Source organism: Pteropus alecto, unplaced genomic scaffold (genome assembly GCF_000325575.1).
Source record: "Pteropus alecto unplaced genomic scaffold, ASM32557v1 scaffold220, whole genome shotgun sequence".
Taxonomy (NCBI): Eukaryota; Metazoa; Chordata; class Mammalia; order Chiroptera; family Pteropodidae; genus Pteropus; species Pteropus alecto.
The window spans coordinates 1416570-1441295 of NW_006430043.1; the positions used below are offsets into that span (position 1 = coordinate 1416570).

Below are 24726 nucleotides of genomic sequence, written 5' to 3' on the forward strand. Positions count from 1 at the left end.
CCCCCCTCCAGGAGCGGGGCGCCGCTCGGGGAGGAGGGGGAATCGGCCGCGGGTCTTTGGTGTTCCTAGCACCCAGCTTCCCTCCAAGCTGGGTCGCGATGTACGACTGCATGGAAACATTTGCCCCGGGTCCGCGACGGCTGTACGGAGCGGTCGGGCCCGGGGCCGGCTTGCTGCGCAGAGCCACGGGCAGCTCCTGTTTCGCTGGACTTGAGTCTTTTGCCTGGCCGCAACCCTCCAGTCAGCAATGTAGGTACCCGAACCCGGGGGTGGGGTGTGGGGTGCAGGAGGGGCAGTGGCTCACTCTTCCATATGTAAAAGGTGGAACTGGGGTGTGAGCGGAGATTCTGATTCTATGCGAGGGCGGGTGTATAGGAAAGAGAGGTACTGGCCCTTTAAACGTGGGGGCCTCAGCGACTCCTTTGGGTGTGTGCAGTAGTGTTTGGAGTGTGTGGTTTTTATGGTGGGTGTTTAGCTAGGATCTGTGGTTGATGCCACTCCAGAGTTCCTGGGGATAGGGAGAGACCAAGGTGTGTTGGCAGTCTGTGCGCGCAGTCAGTGGCCCTAGGGGGATATGGCACCCAGGACCGTGGGTGGTGTTTGTAAAGTCCATGTGGGAAGTTGGGAGTGTAAAAAGTATTATTTGCAGAGCGTGTGAATCCCAGGAGTGTGCAGCGCCTTGTCTAGGCGGTGTGGGTGTGAGTGAAGGGGTCTCTCCAGGCAGTGTCGCCCCTCGATAGCGTTGGCAGGTCTGCATGGCCCTGTGTAGGGATGTTTGTGGCGTGAGGCCGGGAGGGCGTGTGCCCCTGCGTGGCTGCGGGGGCGGCTTTGGAAAGTGCTGTGTTCGAGCGTGCATCCTGTGTGTTCTCGGTATAGGGTGGAAGGGGTGGTGCACACAACCGGGTGAAGGCTAGGCTCTGGCGTCTCCCTCCCCCATTTTAAAAGAAACATTTGGAAATGTGTATAAGGTTGTGTGCAGAGAGATGACTTTTTCCTATGGCTTCAACACACACAACTTCAGTAGGAAGCGAAAAGTTTGAAGCAAAGTCTGTGTGTGGTTGGGGGTGGCCTGGAGGTGGCACGGGGGTGGGGAGTACATCATTGGGTCCCCAAATACCCATCTTCTCCTCTCTATGAAATGGGAGATGCCAGGCCTGGGGCCCTGGAACCCCTTTCCAGAGCGGTAATAAAAAGCTGGGGATTGAGAGGCAGTAAAAATGAAGTCCAGATGAGAGGCGGCTTTGAAGCCTGGGCCCAAGTGCCTGGCGGGGGTGGGGTGTGGGGAGGAGCGGGTAGGGAAGCCTGCCCCCCCCCCGCCGAAATTAACCGGGGCCGGGACCGCGCTCATAGCCCAGTGCAGACGCCTGGGGAATAGGGGCTTGGGGGCACGCTGGGAAGGGGCGGGTGTGTGGCGCTGGGGGAGTGCGCCCGCGGGGTCACAGAGCCCCCGCCAACGCGCCTCACTCCTTGGCACTCAGCAGCGCTGTTTACGAGTTCGTGTTTTTTTTTTTTTTGTTCCAGGATAGAGCTGCTCAGATTTAACTACCAGGAGACTGAAAGAGGGAGGTGGCAAATAGGAGACAGTACTTTAGGATGGTGGGGTGGAGGGGGGTGCAATAATAAAAAGTGTGGCATTTAAAGGAAGGAGAAAGCATGGAACTATTGCTTTGCATCAAATCCTTGTGAATCCTTAACCTTCCTCTCCTTGCCCAATAGGATGTGGATTTGGGGTATGCTGGGAGAGGTGTTGAGGTGGAGAAAATCTCCCAGGAAGGGGTTTTGTTGAGGCCGAGTAGGTACCCCGTTTTGTTGTTTTTTTTGTTTTTTTTTTTTGTTTTTTTAGGCCTATGGAGGCCCCTTGCACTTGTTTTTGCATTTCAATTTAGACCAATAATTTTGGCCTTTAGGGTCTTGGTAGACTTCATGCCTGGTCCACACAGTTTTAGAGAATGTTGTTTAGACCTGGGTGTCTAAACCAGGGAAGGAAAAAGGTCCTTTGAGAGGAGGGCCATGTGGTATGTTGGTGCATGTTTGGAAGCTTCAGTGTCCTGGTGCTGTGTTGGCAGGCCCTGGTGTTTGTCTGGTAGCAGAGCTGATCAGTTGCAAATGTGAAGTGGAGCGCTGGGTGTTGTATGTCCGCTTTGTGACTTGTGTGTCCACTTCCACAGGGTGGTTGGAGTCAGTGTGCCCTTATGCCACCTGTGCCGGGGTCTGGTTGTGGTATAGGAGCCCATTGGTGATATGTCTGCTTCCGTGCCCTGGGTATTGTTGACGTGAAAATGTGTGGCTCCTAGGTGGTGTGTGGCAGATTGTGAGTCCAGGCTTCTCAGCCCTGGGCCTCGCAGCTGGGAGCGTTTACAGCCGGTTATAAAGAGTTTGTTTGAAGCTCCGCTCAGCCTGGCCAGGAATTTCCTCAATTTCAGCAATTTGGGCTTTAAAAGAAGAAAAACCCAGAGCCCACCCCCTTCTCCTCAGCAGGAGCCCAAGCCTAGCCCAGAAGCTGCATCCCAAAAGTGGGGGCTTGGCCCCAGACTGAGAAGGGGATCTGAATTAAGTTGACCCAATTCACTTTCCTTTGCCCTTTGCCCACTGGTCTGTACTTTAGGGTTCAGGGAGTGGGGGGTGTGCCAGAGGGGTGCTAAGAAGAGGTAACAGTGCCACTTAGACAGGAAAAGCTGCCCCTGGGCCTGTCTCCTTGTGGCCTCCAGTCTTATAATTGGCTGGCACTGCCCCATTCCAGTCTGACCACACCTAGGCCCTTTCAAAAGAGAGGAAATGAGGCAGCGCTCTGTGGGCAGGGAGGGTGTCAGCAGTCAACACCACCCCACACAGTGGCCTGTGGCAGCACTTGTGCCCTTAGAGGATACCTGGAGGGATCCTGAAAGGCATTCCATCTGGTCCCACATCTCTTAGCCCCAGCCCGCTCAGAGTCTTCCTCCCCAGTCTGAAGAGACTTCAGCACCCTTCTTTCCTCCCCTCCTCTCTCTCCTTTTTTATTGGGGGCTCTCCCTCCAACAGGATTCTTATGTTAATTGAGTGTCTGCATGTGTTGGGGGGTGGAAGGGCTTCTCTTCTGTGGGGTGGGTGGAGCTAGCCCTGGACCGGCATCTTGGGTTTTTCTTCTGTCCTTCTGGGGCATGGGGTGGACTTCTGACCAGGTGGGCTGCAGCAGGTTAGAAGGAAGAAGGTGTTCATGAGGTGGGTGTGTGGGACACTTCTTACGGAGGGTCTTAGGGTTTTCTTGCAATCTTTGGGCTCTCCAGCTTTGGGGAACAGGTCCTATGAGTTGAATAATTTATAGATTTTTCCAGCCTCTGAAGGTCAACCAGGCACCCAAAAAAGGTTTACTTAGCAGCTTGCTAAATTGAGGGTATCCTCTTCACACACTGAGTGGTATGGTGTGGTGTGGGCTGAAACCTCTTTTGAGCTGTAAACGGGTATTTGTGGGGAAGTTTAGGAGTGAAGACAGGCTCAGAGAAGGTCCAGCAATAGCTCCCCTCCCCCACCAGCCCTGTTTACCCAGTATCACCTGACTTCTCCAGTTTGCTACACCCCCAACAGCTTCTAGACCTGAGAATCTAAGCAAATATCTCAGCCTCTCCTTTCCCAACTTCTGTGAGTTTCAGGTGAGATCTAGTTGGAAGACCTGAGAGCCTTGGCTTCACTGTCAACTGGCAGTGTGGCACTGGGCTCGTCCCCCTCTGTTGGCCCCAGTTCCTTAATGTGTAAAATAAAACTGTTGCATAGTTGCATAGTTTCTAATATACTTTTCTGATACCTCTGTCCCATTTGCTCCACTGTCTCAGTGGTTTCTAGGGAAAATGACATTGGCAGTTATTTGGTGGGCACTATGAGAGGGAAAAGCTTGAGGATTATCTACCTTGTACTACTAGAGAGAAAATGAGGTCCTGTTCTACCTACTGAGTAGCCTAGTAGGTCACTTAGCCAGGTGCTGGCTACAGGTGGCCTGTAATGGCCTATCACCCCTAGATCTATTGCCTCATGAGGAGGAGGATGGTGGAAAGTAGATTATCTGACAACTATCAATTGATGTGATAAGGAGTGAGTAAAGAGTTCAGGGCCATGTACCATAACCCCTGCACCTACCCACTTTATATCTGGGGAAAATGAGGCCCAGAGACGTTAACTTCCAGGATGGCCTTGGCCTGGAATTTGGAGATTTGAACAGTGTCATGTAAGCCGTGGGCTGGCATTATTGTGAAGGGAGATGGCTAGGCTGTGGGAGGTGCAGTAATAGTGGTTGTTTGGGGGTTTCTGGAAGTGTTTCCTATGGAGCCATATGTGGTCGTTGGCACTTTAAATCACTGTGGTTGTGATGGTATCGCTGCTGAGCAGAATGAAGTGGGAATGGGTGTGTGTGTATGATGAGGATGTCTGGAGCTCTGAGGGGTCCTTCTCCTCCAATCCTCATATCATACTGCTTGCCCCCCAGCGGTGGAGACGCAGAGCACTAGCTCGGAGGAGATGGTGCCCAGCTCGCCCTCACCCCCACCACCTCCTCGGGTCTACAAGCCGTGCTTCGTGTGCAATGACAAGTCCTCTGGCTACCACTATGGGGTCAGCTCTTGTGAAGGCTGCAAGGTGTGTACATGGTGGGGGTGGATGCATAGGGCATCCAGAGTTACCTGGTGAGATCAGATACCAGGAACCAGAGCAAAGGGGTGATGTGCTGTGTGTGAGTGGGCATCCCTCTGGGGTAGGAGGGGGATGCTTTGCACATAGGTGGTTAAGAGATTGGGTCAGGCCTGGGGCAACTTGCAAGGCCTCTGAGAGGCTGGTGCTCTCAGTACCCTGCTTCACTGACACTCCTCTATCCCCAACTACCAGGGCTTCTTCCGACGCAGCATCCAGAAGAACATGGTGTACACATGTCACCGCGACAAAAACTGTATCATTAACAAGGTAACCCGGAATCGCTGCCAGTACTGCCGGCTACAGAAGTGCTTTGAAGTGGGCATGTCCAAGGAAGGTAGGCCCTGAGAAGGAGCACTCCTGTCCTAGCCTGTGGTTGCCACCTTTTCCCACTGGCCATCCCCATTCCCCTGACCTCTGAGATCTAGCTTGCCCTGGGGTGCTGCCTCCTCTCTGGTCAGTCCTATTTGATAGCTCCATTCACCCAGGAAGCCCCACCCTGCCCATTCACCCATCTCAGAGCTTAATTAACCCTTCCTCTGAGTATATGAATGGGGTTACCATCTCACATTCCCCTGTTTCATGGAGAAGTGAGAGGAGGGCTTGCCAGTCCCTTCCCCTGCTCCCAGGACCGAGCCTGAGGTGGATCTGGGGTGCCCCCCTCCCCTGCGCCATTGTGCTGCCAAGGCTATAAGTGGATATCCTGCCGCCTGCATATCCTGCTCCCCCCTCACACCGCCCCCCCACCCCAGCTCCTGCAGGGTGACAGGAAGGGCAGGATGGAGCCGAATGGCCTGGGGAGGGAGCAGGGGCTGTAGGCCCTGGGTGGGGCTAGGGAGAGCCAGCCTGGAAATGGGAGCTAATGTAGGAGATAGGGAAACTGAGACACTGACTAGAATCTCAAGGTGAATAGATGTTCATATAAGGACTGAGCACATTACATTAGGGTGAAAGGGGATATCCAGAGGGAGGTTCTGAGAGTCCTGACCCACTCTTTGCTCCTCCATCCCCAAGCTGTGCGGAATGACCGAAATAAGAAAAAGAAAGAGGTGAAAGAAGAAGGGTTGCTTGACAGCTATGAGCTGAGCCCCCAGTTAGAAGAGCTCATCACCAAGGTCAGCAAAGCCCATCAGGAGACCTTCCCTTCGCTCTGCCAGCTGGGAAAATACACCACGGTGAGGAGTGGGCAAGGCCCCAGTGAGGGCAGGGGACCATTCACTTTGGGGAATGGGTAGGGGTTGTGTAGGAAGCCATGATCTGGTGCTGAGGACAAAGAGGGCATCAGAATGCAGAGGGGAGTGTTTGGGGTATTGGCAGAAAGAAGACAGCTTGCAGGGCAGATCTTAACCTTACATTTTCTCCTGCCCTCCCTGCAGAACTCCAGTGCAGACCACCGGGTACAGCTGGATCTGGGGCTGTGGGACAAGTTCAGTGAGCTGGCCACCAAGTGCATCATCAAGATAGTGGAGTTTGCCAAGCGGCTGCCTGGCTTTACAGGGCTCAGCATTGCTGACCAGATCACTCTGCTCAAGGCTGCCTGCCTGGACATCCTGGTAAGTTAATAACCCCATAGTGTGTCTTTGGCCACAGCCTGACCCTCATATGAGACCAAGGAGTTGGTCCATACAAAGAATTCATTCTCTCACCTCCCCACTCCAATCTGGGACTCCCCAAATCTCCTCGAAACTCAAGCCCTTTTTGTCTTAAACCCTACCCCTAAGACCTGATCCTAGACTTCTGGACACCTTGCCTCCTTCTGACTTCTCTCCCTTCCCCAAGCTTCAGATCTTCCACGTCTCTACCTTTTTCTCCCCATGCCTGCTTCAGGTTGCTCTCCTTCTGGACCTAACCTCTTCATTTTCCATGTGCATGTCATTCCTTCTTTTCCCCACCCCCATATGTACCCCTCTCCAGAGACAGCACTAACCCTCCCTCTGTCCACCTCCAGATGCTGCGAATCTGCACAAGGTACACCCCAGAGCAGGACACCATGACCTTCTCCGATGGCCTAACCTTGAACCGGACCCAAATGCACAATGCTGGCTTTGGTCCCCTCACAGACCTTGTCTTTGCCTTTGCCGGGCAGCTTCTGCCACTGGAGATGGATGACACAGAGACAGGGCTGCTCAGTGCTATCTGCCTCATCTGTGGAGGTGCGAGGGAGCCCCCTGGTGTTTGCTTGGTTTCCTCTCCCAGCACATCTCACACCTGATTTCTGACCAGGCTGGAGACCTTTGTCTCTCCCCTTGGGATTGTTGTATCTGGCCCCATCCACAGACTTCTTAGATCCAATGCAGGCTCCCCGCAGCCTGGAACGTAGGACTAAAAGGGGTAGAGCCAGGGGGAAGCTAAAGAGATCCCAGACACTGGTGCTGACGTAGGGATCTGAGCAGGAGTGACTTACCAGAGCAAACCTCTTACTAAAGGAGAGAAGGTACAGGGCTTGGAACAGGGAAGATGGCCTGGGTAGGTCTCAGGGAAAAACAAGTGAGGGGCTGGTGGGACAAAGTTTGGGGCCTGGAGGCAGGGCCAGTTGTGGATCAGCTACTTGTCACTGTCCTCTCCACATCTTCCTCTCTCACTCCAGTGTGCTTGTCCTCATAGATCGCATGGACCTGGAAGAACCCGAAAAAGTGGACAAGCTGCAGGAGCCACTGCTGGAAGCCCTGAGGCTATATGCCCGCCGGCGGCGGCCCAGCCAGCCCTACATGTTCCCAAGGATGCTCATGAAGATCACTGACCTCCGGGGCATCAGCACCAAGGGTTAGTCACGAGTGAGCCTGTCCTCTGTCTTCCTAGATGTGCTGGACAGGTGGAGACAAGAACAGAGTGGATGAGAACCAGGAAGCCTACACTAGAAACTAGCTCTGTCACATGCTAGTGGGGAGACTTTGGGCAAATTCCTTTACTCTTTGTGCCTTGTTCTCCTGCTTATACTTAACCTCATGTTATTGTAAGGACTAAACAAATTAACAAACAATGGGCTTAGAACTGCACTGAATTAAAAATTCAGTTGCAGTAGCCATATTTCAGGTGTTCAGTACCCATATGTGGCTATGCCTACTGTATTAGACAGAGCATATATTTCCATCATCACAGAAAATTTTACTGGAAAGTGCTTGTTTAGAAGGATGCTTGGAAGATAGTGTTTGATAAGTAGGTACAAGTGTTATTAAGAATGGGCATAGGAATAATTGGCAAGCTCTGGATATTAGAGGGTGGAGTGCCTGGGAAGTGGGGCTGGAAGTTGGGCACAGTGTGATCTTTGAGAAGACAGCCTGATAGAACAAATGGGCAGTAACTTGGCAGAGGAGACATATAGAGGCTCCAGGCAAAGGAGTGGTCCCCAGGAACCCTAAATTAAGGAGAGGGTGAGCTGGGACAGAGAGGTGGCAGGCTTGTACTGGGAGCCCCCAGAGGGGAGTCATAGGGCAGCTGAGAAAGGTCAAGGAGGCAGCCTCAAGGCATGTGCCTCTGCCCCGCTGAAACTCTTTGCTCCTTCATTGCAGGAGCAGAAAGGGCCATTACCCTGAAGATGGAGATTCCAGGCCCGATGCCTCCCCTGATCCGAGAGATGCTGGAGAACCCTGAAATGTTTGAGGACGACTCCTCGCAGACCGGTCCCCACCCTAAGGCCTCTAGCGAGGATGAGGTTCCTGGAGGTCAGGGCAAAGGGGCCCACAGCCCCCAACCTGACCAGGGCCCCTGACTTCCCCTGCCATGGGGGTTGGGGCTCCAGGCAGCAGACTGACCATCTCCTAGACACTGCCAGTGACTCGGGGAGGACCTGCTCTGCTCTCTCCCCACCCCTTCCAATGAACTCCTTGTTTTTGCCAAAGTTTCCAGGGGTGCCTCTGTGTTCATCCCCTTCCTCCTCTAACTGGCTCCCTCTCCAGTGTCGGGGGCCTGCCCTGCTCCCACCAGGAAAGAGGGCAGAGGGGTGAGCCTCGGTTTGGACTCTAAAATCTCAGCACTGCCCCTCAGATAGCAGGGTCTCATTCCATAGCCCCTTTCTCTGCCAGGTGCTTAGGCCTCTGGGAGCAAACAGGAACACTAGAGACCAAAAGGGGGGCATAGGGGGAGGGCTGAGCCCACCCTCTTGCCGCTGCCCTTGGTGCCTAATGCTGCGTAATGCACCTGCCGGGTGCAAGCTGCCCTCTGTGCCCCATCCTCATACCAGGTCAGGGTGGGGCAGGCTGGGCCCTGCATTTCTGTGGGGAGCCAGAGGGTGAAAGGGACAGATGCAGGTCCATTCTGCACCTCTTTCCTTGGGCTCAGAGTTTACCTTGTGCCCTCGGTTCTAAGCCCCTCCCCAGCCCTGTCGTGTGCCTTGGGCTCCCCCTGCCCCCCATCTCAGCCATCGGGGTAGGGACTCCTACACTACAGAGGGGCCAAGGGACCCCTCTCCCCCTAGTGCCTTCCCCCACCCCGACCCCAAGAGCAGCTTGGCCTAGGGAGAGGGGGTGGATGCTGCTTAGCTGATCCTGCCCTGACCCAGAGGAAGCCTCTATTTATTTATTAGCTTTTGTTTACACCCTGGAATTGACCCCTTCCTCTTGGGGTCTTGGGAGGGGGAGCCCAGGGCCCCTGTAACCCCTCCCTTCTTCCAATCCCCAGTTTGTATTTAGCTGCCAAATAAGATTCCCACTGGCTCCCCTTTTTCTCTGGGGGGTCAGGGTGCTGTCCCCTCCCCTCTGTTTACATCTATCCTCCACCCGCTGTATCGCATATTGCTGAGTTTTCTATTTTTGCAAAATAAAGTGATGGAAACTCATGGGATGTGGCTACCTGGGAGAGATGGTGGTGGGGGAGAGGACCAGCTGACCTAGAGAGGGCCTGGGTGAGGAGGGGGAGCTCCTAATCTACTAGATTTTGCAGTTTTCTTAGTGGGACCAAGGAAATAGGATGTAATGTGCCTGGATGGAAGGGGTGGTAGGGTGGGAGGAAAGGGAGCTCACAGGGCCCACCCCGAGTGTCTGGGCCACCTACAGCCACCAGTGTGGGTTCTTATATTGGATCCTATAGATCTCTGGGAAGGCAGGAATGAGCCTCAGAGGTCTTTAAACTGTCCCTACCCTCAGTTATATATATGTACGTCTCTGCTTGTCTCTGGGGAGTAAGTTCATTGACGCTTCATTTGGTTCTCAAGAGGGTCTCTGGCCCCAGAAGAAAAGACCCATAGCCGGAATCTAAATTACAGTGTTTCTATTTTATACTAACCCCTCACTCTTGAGCTCTACCACCCTTTATGACCTCACTTTTATGAGTCACTCTCTCTGTCCCTTCTGACCCCATTCTTCACTCCATGACGTCCACGCAGCCTCCATGACTCCACTGTTACCTTCTGTCCTAATCTCTCCTTGCCCCTACTTGCCCCACTGCCTTTGGCCTCTACCACTGTGCCCCTGTATTTATCTTCCCCTTGTCCTATGTGACGTCCCCTCAATATCACATCCTGTGGTCCACTTTCTTCCCTGGGCCAGTGCCTTGCCTACCTTGAGCCTGGCTTTCTTCATTGATGACCTGTGCATATGGGAATGAGAGGTTGAGGATATAAGAATAGGGAAGAGAAGAGGGGGGGAAAGCAGAAGAAGAAAGCGAAAGAAGCTCTAGAGGAAACCACAGGGCCTATGGGGTAGGAGGGGTCATTGCCATGGTAACCTCCGGTTGTGGGGGAAGGGTAAAAAGTCCCATAGCTTGAGGCCAGCTGAAGTCCACCCAGAGAAGGAGCCCCTTCTCCCTAGTGGCTCCCTACAGGAGCTACACTCCTACAATCTACCTTCCATTTACTGAGCACCTGCTACGAGATGGGCACTTTGCTAGGTGCAGTGGCTTCAGTCAGTCCTTCCTGCAAGGAGTGCCACTTCTGGTAGAGGCAAGAGACCTGCGAACATAGACCTTGGGTCCAGTTCCTTCTCAAAGTTCCCTGTGATCAAGTATGAGCCAGGGGTGAATGTTTTCCACAACCCTGTCTCCTAACAGGCTTCATCCCTGCTCCAGCTCCAGCTGCCATTCTGTACTCTGCTTCTCCCAGGTGGCCTCCATCCCTTTCCCAGGCTCCATCCACTTCTGTTTTGGCTCCTTGGCCCCAGTCTCATTCTGTGAGCCTGGCCCTGTGCCTTTCTCTCCAGCTTCTCAGCTATCTGGACCTTGAATTTCTCAAAGCTTCTACTTTTCACCTCCATTATACCTCATCCATTGATTCTCTCTTCAAGCCCTTAGTATGTGCCATGTTCTCTTCTAAGCAATAGATATGAATTGTCTCGTTTAATTCTCACAACAATCCTGTGAGCTCTGTTTGACAGATGAGAAAACAGCCATAGAAAGAGTAAGTAATTTACTTAAAGTCCCACTATTAGTAAGTGATAGAACCAGGATTTGAACTTGGGCAGTTAAGCACCCACTATAATACAGTGGACACTGGGTTTTCAAAATGAACAATGGTTACTACCCCTCTCTACACTACTTACTACCTCCACATTTTTTCCTATCATGTTCCTGTATGAGGAAGTAGATCATCAACTGGGAGGCAGATAGACCTGGATTTAAATCCCAGACCAGTCAATTGCTAGCTATGTGACCTTAGGCAAAGATTTTTACTTCTTACCTTTAAGTCTCAACATCTGTAAAACTAGGGGACTGGGGAGATATTGACACCTATGTCAGGAGGTTTTTGTGAGGATTAATTATAACAACATGATATACTCAACACCTGTTGTTAGGTGTTCAACAGATTAGCTTCCTTGCTTGCTTCTTCCAAATCTCTGTTATCAACTCCCTTGGCCCAGTTCCACCCTTGTCTGCTCCACTTTCTAGATCAGTCACCCCCTCCAAGTTCCCCCCACCCCGGGCGTGTCACTTCCTCCTCTGTAGCCTCTCAGATCAGTACACAAAGGCTGCTGCTGCGGATGGAGGAAAGGCTGCTCTGCTCGCACCTGTGAGTATGTGGGCACAGTCCTATCTCTCCTTACTAGTTCAGGCCCCACCTGATCTCAACCTCTTGGGAAGAGGGTTCTGATGACCTGGATTCAGCTGAAACTTGAAAAAGGCTCTGAACTCCTTTCTGCATTCCTAAGATCCCCGGTCTTGTTCCCTCTTCCAGTTTCACAAGCCCTCCTTCCTCCTACCTATCTCTCTTGCATCAATTCCCCAAGAATGGGGCTGGAGGGAGGAAAAGGAGGTGTGGGAATGTATGAGTGCTATCATCTGAGTGCCTGCCATATCCTAAGGATTGTGTCAAGGTAGGGTTTTCCCAGTATTACTCCCAGCTGCTATCCCTGCTGCTTAATGCCTAGTGCTCAGCTCAGACCTTCTCCAGATCGGTATCTTGGCCACAGATCCTACACTCCTGGGAGAACTGTGGCCCAGTAACTCAGTTCTGTTTCCTCCTAGTGACTCCAAGTGGGCAGTAGAGGGTTCTGCTTGACTTGGGAAGATCTGCATGGGAAGAAGCTCTGTTTCTCAGCTGCCAAGAGAACAGTAGGGTGTTTATTGGAGTCAGAATTAAGTCCAGGCGAATGGAACTACCATGAAGGGAGAGAAGGGAAGACTTAAGAAGTCCCCCAAGGACAGAAAAAGGGGATTAGGTAGAGCCCACTGGGATTAGTGGGGAGAGGGCACAACTTTCGATGATGATGGTGCTTGGGCTGGAGGGGAGAAAAGCAGCAAACCAACCATAGGTCCTGCCTTGCCTCAGTCCCTGGTCTGCCTCTAATGCACTGCATGACCTTGGGCAAGTCACTTACCACCTGGGATCCAGATTTCCATTTGTAAAAAGATTCTGCCATTCGATTGTTAAGGTCAGAGAGAGAAGAAAAAGCAAAACGAAGAACTGTGAAGAAGTGGAAAAGAGAAAAACAGTAGATATAAAATCAAATTTTTGAATAGGATGAAGAGGAGAATGAAACAGACTATGAGAAGCAAGTGGCAGGTTACATATCCCTAAGAAAGGGAGCACAAGGGAGGGGGAGAAGAATTGGGAGAAGGGGATTGGGGTGGGCCATCCTGGGAGTCCCAGAGCCCCCCTTAGGGGAGATGAGTTGGGCTTCAGGTCTCTGGGTTTGTCCTATCTGGGGAACCAGTGTGGTATGGAGGCCCCACCTGTGAGAGATGAGTCAAAAGTGGGCTTCGTGCAGCAGCATCTGCAGCCTCCCTGACCACAGGCGTGCAGAGCAAGCAGGGCTGAGGTTACACCGAGGCTGAGCCCTGAGCTGGCCTCTCACAGAAGGTTCTGATATATATATATATATATCGATATATAAATATATCTATATATTGATATATATATATGAGGTCACAGGTAGTGGGGGGCAGGACAAGGGCTGTCAAGGACTTGGCACCCCACCCCTTTCCGACGCTCCATGCGGATCATCTGGATTTGAGCCTAGGCTGAGGAAGAGGCAGATGCTACAAGGAGTTAGCAGGTCTTTTTCATACACTGCTGAGGGGGATGTAAACCAGCACAGTCTCTAAGGAGTTTATGTCAGCAATATTTGCCAATATTACAAATGATACCTATTTACTGACTCTACAAATCCTCTTCTAGGGATTTATCCTACAGATTCACTTGCGCACGTGTGAAATAAGTATGTGAATTTTCACTGCAGCATTATTTACAATAGTGAACAATTAGAAACAATTTAAATCTCCATCATAAGAGACCATGATATGATACATACATGCAATGGAAAACTGTGGCTGTAAAAATGAACAAGAAAGTTCTTTATTTTGGGGGGTAGGAGGATCTCCAAGAAAGTAGTTAAAAGATGCAAAACTTCGTGTATTCTTTGTATAATTCTACCACTTGATTCTATTTAAAGAGTGTATATATGTTTATATTAATTCATAAATGCATAAAACAATTTCTAGAAAGACTATAACAAAAGGTAATAATAAATGATTATTCTGTGTGGGTGTGGAAACTAGGGTGGATGGGGGATACAATGGGAGATTTCTCACTATCTGATTTAACTTTTTGATTTTTTTATTGTGGTAAAATATACATAAAATTTATCATTTTAACCATTTTAAGTGTTCAATTCAGTGGCATTAAGTACATCTACAATGCTATGCAACCATAAACGCTATTTCCAGAACTTTTTCTTCACCCCAAAAGGAAACTGTCCGTTAAACAGTCACTCCCCATCCTACACTCCTCCCCAACCCCTGGCAACCACTAATCTACTTTCTATCTCTATGAATTTGTCTCGTTGGGCTCTGTCATATAAATGGAACCATATAGTACTGTGGTCTTTCGTGACTGGTTTCATTTACTCAACATAATGTTTTCAAGGTTTGTGGATGTTGTAACATGTATCAGTACTTTCTTCTTATGGCCAAATAATATTTCATTGTATGGATATACCACATTTTATTTATCAGCTGATGGACACTGGGTTGTTTCTACCTTTTAGCTATTATGAGTAGTATTGCTATGAACATTCTTGTACAAGTTTTTATTTGAACACCCTATTTCAATTCTTTTAGGAATATACCTAGGAGTGAAATTGTTGGATCATAGGGTAATTCTATGTTTTAATTACTTAAGAATCACCAAACTATTTTCCACAGTGGTTGTTCCCACCAGCAACGATGTTCCCGCCAGCAACGATGAAAGTTCCATTTACTCCATCCTCATCCTCATCCTCATCTACACTTATTTTTCATTTTTTTTTTAATTAGAACCACAATAGGGAGTATGAAGTAGTATCTCACTGTGGTTTTAATTTGCATTTCCCTGATGACTAATGGTGTTGAACATCTTTTTATGTGCTTGATGGCCGTTTGTCTACCTTCTTTAAAGAAATGTCTATTTAAGTCCTTTGCCCGTTTTAAAATTGGGTTGTCTTTTTGTTGTTGAGTTGTAAGAGTTCTTTATATATTCTGGATATTTATCAGATATATGATTTTCAAGTATTTTTTCATAGTCTATGGTCTTTTCACTCTTGATATTGTCCTTTGATGCACAGTTTTAAATTTTGATGAAGTCTAATTTATCTATTTTTATTTTTGTTGCTTGTGCTTTTGATGTCATAGCTAAGAATCCACTGTCAAGTCCAAAACCATGAAAATTTACCCCTACATTTTTTCTAAGAGTTTATAGCTTAAGTACTCATACTTAGGCCTTTGATCCATTTCCAGTTAGTTTTTGTATATGTTGTGAGGTAAGAGTCTAACTTCATTCTTTTACATGTGGATATCCAGTCATCCCAGCACCATTGTTGGACTGTTCTTTCCTTATTGAATGGGTTGGCACCTTTGTCAAAAATCAATTGGCCATAAATGGATGAATTTATTTCTGGACTCTCAATTATATTCCACAGATCTATATGCCTGTTCTTATGCCAGAACCACACTGTCTTGATGACTGTGACTTTGCAGTAAAATTGGGAAGTTGGGAAGTGTGAGTCCTCCTACTTGGTTCTTTTTCAAGATTGTTTTGTATTCACAAAATTCCATGTGAATTTTAGGATCAGCTTTTCCATTTCTGTAAAAGAGGTCACTGGGATTTAAATTTTTGATTTTTGAAACATGGTAATGGATTGCCTATTCAAAATTTAATGTTTTAAAGAAATTGGAAATTTGCCTAGTCTTCCCTGGAGGTCAACCCAGGAATTACTCTGCCTTCTGGTTCTTTCTCTATTCTGGATTCCCTTTGTGCAAACTAGAGAATGGAGAGAATTTTATCACCCATGGCCTTCCTTCCTCCGTTTTCCCAGACCTTTAGAAAGTTCTTCTTATGGCCTGATCTTTAGTCCTCTTGTTACTATGTCAGTCAAGTATAACTAACCTTCTCTGCCTCTTTCACATATTCCCTTATCTGTTCTCGCTTTCTCTCTTCTCATTCCTACTCCCTTTCTCATTTTATTTAGAGCCTATGATCTTCTTCCCTTATATAGAATCCAAGATTATAAAAGCTACAAGAGCTCAGATTATTCAATGCTCTTACTTTACAGATGTGGAAACTAAGGTCCAGAGAGAAAGTCTTACTTACCATACAGCTAGTGAGTGACTGAGGCAGGACCAGAACCTGGTCTGTTTCCTGTTTGGTTCTATTTCCACTATGGCTTGGAATCTTGGTGGACAGACCTCAGTGTAGACCTCAGTGCCTCCAGGTCCAGTGCCCAGAATCTTAGTTAGGCCGTTCTGCCCACCCTGACCTCCTGAAGTCTGCACACAGGAGGGACAGGTCTTCTCCAAGGCCCCTACCATGGCCTGGTACTGGCCCCTTCCTGCCATTTTGAAGAAACTGCTGAATCCACAGGGGGAAGTGAGACTATGAGGGGAGATAAGAGTTGGGGTAGAGTTTTGAGAGGGATAACCACAGGCTAAGTTTAGAGGACTGAGAACTTGGGGAGTCTTCCCCAATGACCTATGTGTCCCCCTTTATATCCTATTACAGACCATGGTGGCTTTGTCAATGGTCCTTGTTTTCCTGCTGTTCCTGAGCAGAAGTGGGAGTGAGTTGGACACCAAGATCTCATCCCCAGGGGAGGCCACAGAATGGGGGGATCCTGATCTGTCCCTGCCGGGGTCCTGCCAGCCAGCCCCCTCCTGCCAGAAGTGCATCCTCTCACATCCAAGCTGTGCATGGTGCAAGCAACTGGTAAAGAGGAGGCTTTTGAGCCACATGTAGGTGTATGTGCAACTGGTGTGTGGGCAGCCATGAGTAGGTGTATGTGTGTGACTGTGTGGGCACATGTGTGGTGTACTCCACAGTCCTGTGTGACTGAATTTGTACATAGGATTCCTATGTGTGATTGTGTGTGTGCATAAACATGCACACACTTTTCCTGTGCATGTACATTTATATCTGTATCTGTGTACTTGTGTATATATGGATAAGACTTGTGACTATGAATTTGGAAGAGTATGTTATTGCTGGAACTCATGCTTCTGTATAAGGAGAGGGACCTATTATGCATGTGTACATGTGAGAAAGTTCGTCAGCTCGGGCTGCCATAATAAAATACCAGAGACTGGGATTTGTTTCTCATGGCTCTGGAGGCTGGGAAGTCCAGGGCCAAGGTGTCAGCAGATTCAGTTTCTGGTGAATCTGCTCTTTTGCTGGCTTGAATATGGGCTGCAGATAAGCATTCTGGTGTCCTTTCTTATTAGGGCACTAATCCTATCATGAGGGTTCTACCCTGATTAACTCGTCCAATCCTAATTTCTTCCCAGGGGCCCTATTTCCAAATACCATCACATTGGGGGTTAATCTATAGCAGAAGTGTGTGATTGGTTTTCTGAATCTGTGTTGGGGGCTGGCAGGAGTATGTGGCTGCCTATGACTGGGATAGTAGAGGGGAAAAAGTTAGAAGCCTGTGGGTGAAAGGCTTGAGCTACTCAGTGGCCAAGAATGATGCTGGCAACCGGGTATCTCCCTAGCTGGTCAAACAAGGCTATTCTTTGTTTATGCCTTAAACAGACAGGGCTCATAAGAGTGGCAGAGCATGAGGGGTGCCTGAGCTGGGGGTGGGGGCAGAACTCTCTCACAGGAAGGTGGAGACTTAGATAAGAGATGAGGGCAAACTCACTAGGAGGCAGAGCATGCCCAGGGGAAAGGTACATAGTAAATCTGGGAGGACTGGAAGGGAAGACAGTCTGCAGGAGGCAGAGAGCAGAGGTACCAGGTGGGGCTCTTGGGACACTCAGGTACATGTTTGCTTTCTCCAATCCCCAGATCAGAGGTTGGCACCCAGGCTCACTGAGAAGCCGCTCTAACCATTTCCTTCCTCTGTGGCTTCCCAGCCAGTCCCAGGGGTGGGTAACAGACATGGGGGAAAGGGGTCTCTACCCTTTCCTTTCCCAGGAACTGTGGGTCTTAACCTGATCCTCTTCCCATTTTGGCTTTAGCATGCAGGGGAGGTTGGACTAGGAGGCCAGGCTCCTCCTTTTTTTGTGGTGGTGAGGTCCCTGAGAGTCTCAACAGGAAGTCTGTGGCCCTAGAGGGAGGGGAAGGGTAGGTCGCTGGGGAAAAAGGGGATTAGAGATAAGGGAGGAGAAATGGGGTACTACAGGAGATGGGCTCTAACAAGGAAGAAAAGGTTGGGGTTCAAGGATAGCTGTGGAAGGAAGAGGGGAGGAGGGAATCAGAGGGGCTCAGGGAATTGACTGAGAGGGATGAGGTTAGAAGTGGTGGGGATTGCAGGCTGGGAGCAGGGCTGGGGGTCTGCAGGGTACTAGGGTCCAGACGCACCTTCCCTTGTGGCTGCAGAACTTCACAGCGTCGGGGGAGGCAGAGGCACGGCGCTGCGCCCGGAGAGAGGAGCTGCTGGCTCGGGGCTGCCCCGTGGGGGAGCTGGAGGAACCCCAAGGCTGGCAGGAGGTGCTTCAGGATGAGCCACTCAGCCAGGGTGCCCGTGGCGAAGGGGCCACCCAGCTGGCGCCGCAACGGGTGCGGGTCACGCTGCGGCCAGGTGAGAGGGGCGGCGGGGCTGGGTCAGAAGTTTGGGCAGGGATCTATAAGCACCCTGTTGATACCCCTGCCGCTCCATCCTCAACCACCAGGGGAACCCCAGCAGCTCCAGGTCCGCTTCCTTCGTGCTGAGGGATACCCTGTGGACCTGTACTACCTTATGGACCTGAGCTATTCCATGAAGGATGACCTGGAGTTCGTGCGCCAACTCGGGCACGCCCTGCTGGTGCGACTGCAGGAGGTCACACATTCTGTGCGCATTGGTGAGCACAGTGCCGCCCCACCCCGCCACCTGCCAGCCCTCTGCCTCTAATTTCAACTGCCACCTTAGCCTCTGCCAACATCCTGGACACACAAGGGCCCCACCTGCTCTCTCCCAATTTTTAACAGGCCACAGGTTGCTGACATCTCTCCCCAAAGACATCCATCTTTTAGGTCAGAGCTGGAGGGGATTTAAGAGACTGTCCAGTGGGACCACTCATTTTACAGTGAGGGGTAACTGAAGCCCGGAGTCTGGAGAGACTGTGTTTAGACAGCTCCTAGGGGTCAGACAGTGCTCTGTACCTACCTGCCCGGATACGGCCCTGATGCCTCTCAGGTCTGTCTCTTGGACAAAGTCTATATGCCACTGCCCCTGGCTGTACATTCTGCGCTTATCACTTCTCCATTTGCCATCCCCTCCTTTGCCTCATACCGATACTAAACCCTACACTCTGCCTTCTTTCTCTGCCTTCAGGAAACCCCTGCCTGATTCTCATGTGTCCTTTTAATTTCTTCCATTCTCCACTTTCCTGAGCCAGTGGTCTCAGCCCTTTGCCCCTACCAGGTACTGGGTGCCATATAGGAGCACCTGGCTCCCATTACCTCCTCTAGGACCACCTCCCACCTCCCATGGACTCCTCTCTTCCTAGTCCTCAGCAGTGGCTCCTCCATCCCACTGCTGTCCTGTGACTTCTGGCACAGTTTTCACTTCTCTCTCCCAGGCTTTGGCTCCTTTGTGGACAAAACGGTGCTGCCCTTTGTGAGCACAGTGCCCTCCAAGCTTCGCCACCCCTGCCCCACCCGGATGGAGCGCTGCCAGCCACCCTTCAGCTTTCACCATGTGCTGTCCCTGACTGGGGATGCTAAGGCCTTTGAGCGGGAGGTGGGGCGCCAGAGTGTGTCCGGCAACCTGGACTCACCTGAGGGTGGCTTTGATGCCATTCTGCAGGCTGCACTCTGCCAGGTGAGGAGGTGGGACGGTGATCTGAAGGACTGTTTGGGGCCAAGACTGCCACCTATGGTTGTGCAGTGTACAATTCTAGGGGGTGTCATTCATATTACAGTCGCTGTAGTTTGTATATTTATTTTGACATTTTCCTAGTAGATAGGAGTTAAATAGCTTGAGGAAGAGGCATGTTTTTCTCATTCACAAGAAGGCTCGCACTAGCAGCAACCCTGCTTTGGGGGGCTGGAGAGAAACAGGGAGCTGACTCAGAACGAGGCTGGCCAAATCCTTGGCTCACATCACTGGCTGGGGTGTCTCAAGGGCCATGCCTAGTTGTACAGCCTATGCCCCACCCCACCCTAGGAACAGATTGGCTGGAGAAATGTGTCCCGGCTGCTGGTGTTCACTTCAGATGACACATTCCACACAGCTGGGGATGGGAAGTTGGGTGGCATTTTCATGCCCAGTGATGGGCACTGCCACTTGGACAGCAATGGCCTCTACAGTCGCAGCCCAGAGTTTGTGAGTCCCTCCCCTCCCCCAGACCCTCCCCATCTGACTCCCCCCCTCCCCCAGCCTCACTCTCCTTACTGATAACCACCCTGCCATCTTCCCCAGAAGTTCCCCCCACAGCTCAAACAGAAATCTGTGTTATTCCACTCCCTAGACCCTCCGTCCTTGCCAAGCCTCCAGGATTCCTGTAGTTGGTGGAATCTTGGTTGCTGAATTTCCCTGGGATGAAGGGCACCTTGTGTATTGTGGAGGACTTATGCTCACCTTGTGCCCACTCCCTGCCCCAGGACTACCCCTCTGTGGGTCAGGTAGCCCAGGCTCTCTCTGCAGCAAACATCCAGCCCATCTTTGCTGTCACCAGTGCCACACTGCCTGTCTACCAGGTGAGAGCTGTCTGAATGCCAGACCCTCCCATCCTAAGCCTTCCTTAAGTCTCTCAAAGATCTATTCTCCTCTTCCCCATACATCCTCCTTCCAGACCCCCAGAAGCCCATTTCCCTAGAGCTGTGACCCACCATTTCCTGAAACCCCTCATAACTCAGGAGCTGAGTAAGCTGATCCCTAAGTCTGCAGTGGGGGAGCTGAGTGAGAACTCCAGCAATGTGGTGCAGCTCATCATGGACGCTTATAACGTGAGGGGCGAGTTGGGGGAGAATGAGGGTGGGCACTGTGGGAAGGGGGCTCTCAGGAGGGGTGGCAGAACTAAGAGGGAATAATCACATTTTGGGTAACATACCACAGCTCCTACCTGCAGTTTGTATATGGCTGTCATTAATAGTTCATTTGCCCAATCTTACATTCATCAATCTTAAGTGATTTGTGCAAAGCATAGAGCCCTGTTCTGGCAAAGAAGGAAAATTAATATTCACTGAGCTTTTATTACATGCTAAGCACTGTCCTAAGTGCACATACTGTTTTCTATCTCATTTAATCCTACTAAAATCCCTGCTTGGTAACTCTTACCATCCCTATTTTATAGATGGCGATATAGACACAAGGAGGCAAAGTGACTTGCCCAAGGTCCCTCAGATAACAGATAGAAGAGCTGAGATTTGTCTTCTAGTCAGTCTGTTCATAAAGAATTTAACATCTGGAGCCTGCTTTCATTAAGCTTATAAACAATTCAGATATTCTTCAGAGAGACCATAAAAATTCTTGTTTCTTGGGTTTAGGTCTTACCTCTGCAACTAGACTTATTGATGACAGGGACCATGTCCTAAAGCCATGGTGAGAAAATTTGAGACAGCATCAAATTTCCCAGGACAAAGTCTGGGAGAATTGCCCTTTGGACCTTATATGCACACAGCTTATATGTCCTGATTTGGGGTTTGAAAACACAGGTACTGCACATTTACAGTGCCTGGCCAGCCGCTGACCCCCAGCAGTTCCTTGTTGCAACTCCACAGAAATGCTGTTAGAGTCCTCTGGGTCCTCATGTATATCCCTCAAGATTCTCACAGGTCCTTCCTCCAGAAATTCCTCTTGACTAGGCAAAATGGAAGGAGCCCCAAGGAAGGCTGAGGGCAGGGTTCTGGCAGAATTTGGAATGGCTGGAGAGGGCATGATGTGGGGCTGGAGTCAATCTTCATGTTGTTACTCACTCTCTTTCTACAGAGCCTGTCATCCACTGTGACTCTCGAACACTCTCCACTCCCTCCTGGTGTCCGCATCTCTTACGAATCTCAGTGTGGGGGTCCTGAGAAGAGGGATGGTGCGGCTGGGGACCGAGGCCAGTGCAACAATGTCCGAATCAACCAGATGGTGAGAGCCAGCCAAGACAGGCAGAAGGAAGGAAGTGGGGGTGGGAGTGGGAAATTGAAGCAGGCAGGAAAAGATGGGGGGCAAGCACAGAGAACAATGCAAAAGCATGGGGTAGTCCTCCAACCATCCCTTCTGAAGGGATTTAATGAGCAGCTTCCTCAAGTGTATTGCTAGGAGGTGAGTGTTAGCATGACCTTGTCCTTTAATTTACTAAGGAATAGAGTTCTGGATGATCAATGGGTTTGGGAGTGTTGGGGGTGTGTGTGTGTGTACATATGTGTGCATGCACATGCACACATGGGCGCGCATATAATCTTAGTTTGATTTCTGCCCGTCTTGTCCTCAGGTGAATTTTTTGGTTACTCTCCAAGCTACCCACTGCCTCCAAGAGCCCCATCTTCTGAGGTTACGAGCCCTTGGCTTCTCAGAGGAGCTGACTGTGGAGTTGCACACACTGTGTGATTGTAATTGTAGTGACACTCAGCTCCAGGCTCCCCACTGCAGTGATGGCCAGGGACACCTACAATGCGGGGTGTGCAGGTGAGGGCTGCCTGCTTTCGTTCACCCATGTAGTTCTCTACATATGACCAGCCCCTACATTCCTCTTCCTCTGCCTTCCATCCTAGACTGCACCCTGATTTTCATCACTTGAAGCTTCTCAGATGTGCTGAGATGCTCCCCTTGACCAGGACTCCCTCTGCTCTTCTATTCCTTGGTGCATTGCTTTACTTCGTATCTCTTCAACCACCCTTCCATCTCTAGCTCTTGGGAGATCTTGGGTTTAGAGGATAGTGTGAAAGACAAGTCAAGGGATGGTCAAATTCTATGCCCCACATTTCCCTCCTCTGCCTTCCCCTCCCAGTTGTGCCCCCGGCCGCCTGGGTCGATTCTGTGAGTGCTCTGAAGCTGAGCTCTCCTCCTTGGATCTGGAATCTGGGTGCCGAGCCCCCAATGGGACAGGGCCCCTGTGCAGTGGGAAAGGACAGTGCCAGTGTGGACGCTGCAGCTGCAGTGGACAGAGCTCTGGGCACCTGTGCGAGTGTGATGATGCCAGCTGTGAGAGACATGAAGGCATCCTCTGTGGAGGTACCTGGAGACTGTGGGGAGGGTAGGGTCAGAGTGGTTCTCCCAAGGATATTTAGGCTGTGGGATCTTCAAGGCACTAAGGGCGAGTAACAAAGATTCCGATATAGGAGTTGGAGCATGTGTCTGGCATATTTGAGAGGGAATAGGATGCACATGAACATATCAGTTCTAGGCAGCCTATGATGTCTATTGTATGTGGCTCTGTCCCAGGCTTTGGCCGCTGCCAATGTGGAGTGTGTCACTGTCACGCCAACCGCACGGGCAGAGCGTGTGAATGCAGTGGGGACATAGATGGCTGTGTCAGTCCCGAAGGAGGGCTCTGCAATGGGCATGGACACTGCAAATGCAACCGCTGCCAGTGCTTGGATGGCTACTATGGTGCCCTATGTGATCAGTGCCCAGGCTGCAAGACACCATGTGAGACACACAGGTGAGGCCTCATGTTTTACATTTTGGGAGTAGGGGCATAGCAGGGCTTGCTGGGCCACTGCCACCTGCCTGCTTTTTCCTGCATATGGTGTGGGTGACAACTGTCCAGCTGGTAAAATTATTGGCATCCACTGGACAGGGACTGTGCAGAGTGTGGGGCCTTTGAAACTGGTCCCCTGGCTACCAACTGCAGCATGGCTTGTGCTCATGCCAACGTGACTCTGGCTCTGGCTCCTATCCTGGATGATGGCTGGTGCAAAGAGAGGACCCTGGACAACCAGCTGCTGTTCTTCCTGATAGAGGATGAAGCTGGAGGCAGGGTCGTGCTGAGAGTGAGACCCCGAGAGAGTAAGTGGGCAGGGATGCTGTGGACACTTCAAATGGAGTCCTGGAAGTTTGATGGGTAGGGATTCAACTTGGGGAGGAAAGGTAAAGATAATGGGAAACCTGGCTAGGGGTTGAAGCAGAGCTATGAATCCAGGCACAAGTGTAGGGGATGGACCAAGTGGACAAGGCTAAGGCCCTGGGCACTAAGGATAACCTTGGACCCTGCTGGGTTCATTTTCAATAGTAGGCAGGGCTGGGGAGGCTGGATGGGGCTGGATACACATACACTGTGGGCAACTGTTCATCAATCCCTATGCTCCAGAACCCAGAAGTGTGTGTTGTTTCTCACCTACAGAGGGAGCAGACCACACCCAGGCCATTGTGATAGGTTGTGTGGGGGGCATTGTGGCAGTAGGACTGGGGCTGGTCCTGGCTTACCGGCTCTCAGTAGAAATCTATGACCGTCGAGAATACAATCGCTTTGAGAAGGAACGGCAGCAGCTCAACTGGAAGCAGGTAAGGAGACTGCCCACTGAGTGGGTCTTACTTGCTTTCCTTGGTTAGGTCCTCTGTTGCTTTCTCATTCCACCCTCAGCTCTGATAACTACCATGAAGCCCCTTCCCACCCTCCCAGGTCTGTGCCTCCTCTGTTCCATTCCTCTGCTAACTTCCATCAAGTCCTGGGGTCTGGCTCAAGTTCTAGGTTGGCTTAGGTCCAGGTCCAGAAGTCCTGGGACTTTCCCTCATCATTTCCAACCTCTTTCCCCAGGACAGCAATCCTCTCTACAAAAGTGCCATCACGACCACTGTCAATCCTCGCTTTCAAGAGACAGAGAGTCCCCTTCTCTGAAGGGGGTAAGGATACTTACCCTAGGGCTCTTCTCACTGGGGAGATGGTGGGAAACGTGGGGGGAGGGTCTGTCAGGTAGTGGCTGGGTAGGAGACTAATCCAGTGCTGGAGTGGTCACTACCTACTCTGTTCTCAGTGACACCCAAGAGGGTTGCCTCCTGTTGCAACTTTGTTTCCCTACCTCACAAGGAGTGGGGTTTACCCCATCCATGTATACAATAAAGTCTAACTTTCAATTGAAGCTGTCATTTGCTTTATCCCAAGGTCAAAACAGGCTGTGAAGCTGGGAGCCCCTCTTGCCACCTGAGGGCAGGGGAAGATTCTCAAACTTAAATGTGTAGGAGAGCCAGTAAGTGATTGCCAGGGAAGCAGCTGGTTGAGATGGGCTGTTGGATTCCCAGAGTAATGTTGATGGAGGACAGACCACACTTTGAGATATATTCCATGCACTAGTATCTAATATTCTGTCTTACTGTGCAGGTT

The 24726-nt window shown here is 50.6% G+C and overlaps 2 protein-coding genes across 6 annotated transcripts in view; both read left to right on the plus strand.

Annotated features, from left to right (window-relative positions):
- Positions 1 to 9429, plus strand: part of RARG (retinoic acid receptor gamma) — a 21168-nt gene extending 11739 nt beyond the window's left edge. For 2 of the 5 annotated variants that reach the window (XM_006904534.1, XM_025045225.1), the window contains 7 exons: positions 4454 to 4602; positions 4849 to 4990; positions 5668 to 5828; positions 6030 to 6206; positions 6602 to 6806; positions 7258 to 7416; positions 8163 to 9429. In XM_006904534.1, coding sequence (XP_006904596.1) covers positions 4454 to 4602; positions 4849 to 4990; positions 5668 to 5828; positions 6030 to 6206; positions 6602 to 6806; positions 7258 to 7416; positions 8163 to 8362 — 1193 coding nt within the window. In that variant the 3' untranslated portion in view covers positions 8363 to 9429. Of the gene's footprint in view, positions 1 to 6; positions 250 to 4453; positions 4603 to 4848; positions 4991 to 5667; positions 5829 to 6029; positions 6207 to 6601; positions 6807 to 7257; positions 7417 to 8162 lie in introns of those variants that run through there. The other 3 variants (XM_015588646.2, XM_025045226.1, XM_006904535.2) reach the window with 2 other exon arrangements.
- A 1159-nt stretch (positions 9430 to 10588) lies between these two features.
- Positions 10589 to 24479, plus strand: ITGB7 (integrin subunit beta 7). The gene is made up of 15 exons (XM_006904536.3): positions 10589 to 11590; positions 16055 to 16258; positions 17870 to 18071; positions 18163 to 18333; positions 19054 to 19295; positions 19641 to 19799; positions 20078 to 20173; positions 20333 to 20422; positions 21405 to 21551; positions 21898 to 22091; positions 22414 to 22637; positions 22848 to 23067; positions 23206 to 23414; positions 23749 to 23909; positions 24163 to 24479. Exons 2-15 carry the CDS (start codon positions 16058 to 16060, stop codon positions 24241 to 24243), a joined length of 2397 nt encoding a protein of 798 aa, XP_006904598.1. The 5' UTR covers positions 10589 to 11590; positions 16055 to 16057; the 3' UTR covers positions 24244 to 24479.
- The last annotated feature ends 247 nt before the right edge of the window (positions 24480 to 24726 follow it).

Excerpts from the sequence above, each read along its gene's own strand:
- ITGB7 (XM_006904536.3), top strand. The coding sequence starts at position 16,058 with ATGGTGGCTTTGTCAATGGTCCTTGTTTTCCTGCTGTTCCTGAGCAGA. Across the intron at positions 21,552-21,897 it reads ATGTCCGAATCAACCAGATG|GTGAATTTTTTGGTTACTCT; the intron begins GTGAGAGCCAGC and ends TCTTGTCCTCAG. Across the intron at positions 23,910-24,162 it reads AGCAGCTCAACTGGAAGCAG|GACAGCAATCCTCTCTACAA; the intron begins GTAAGGAGACTG and ends CTCTTTCCCCAG.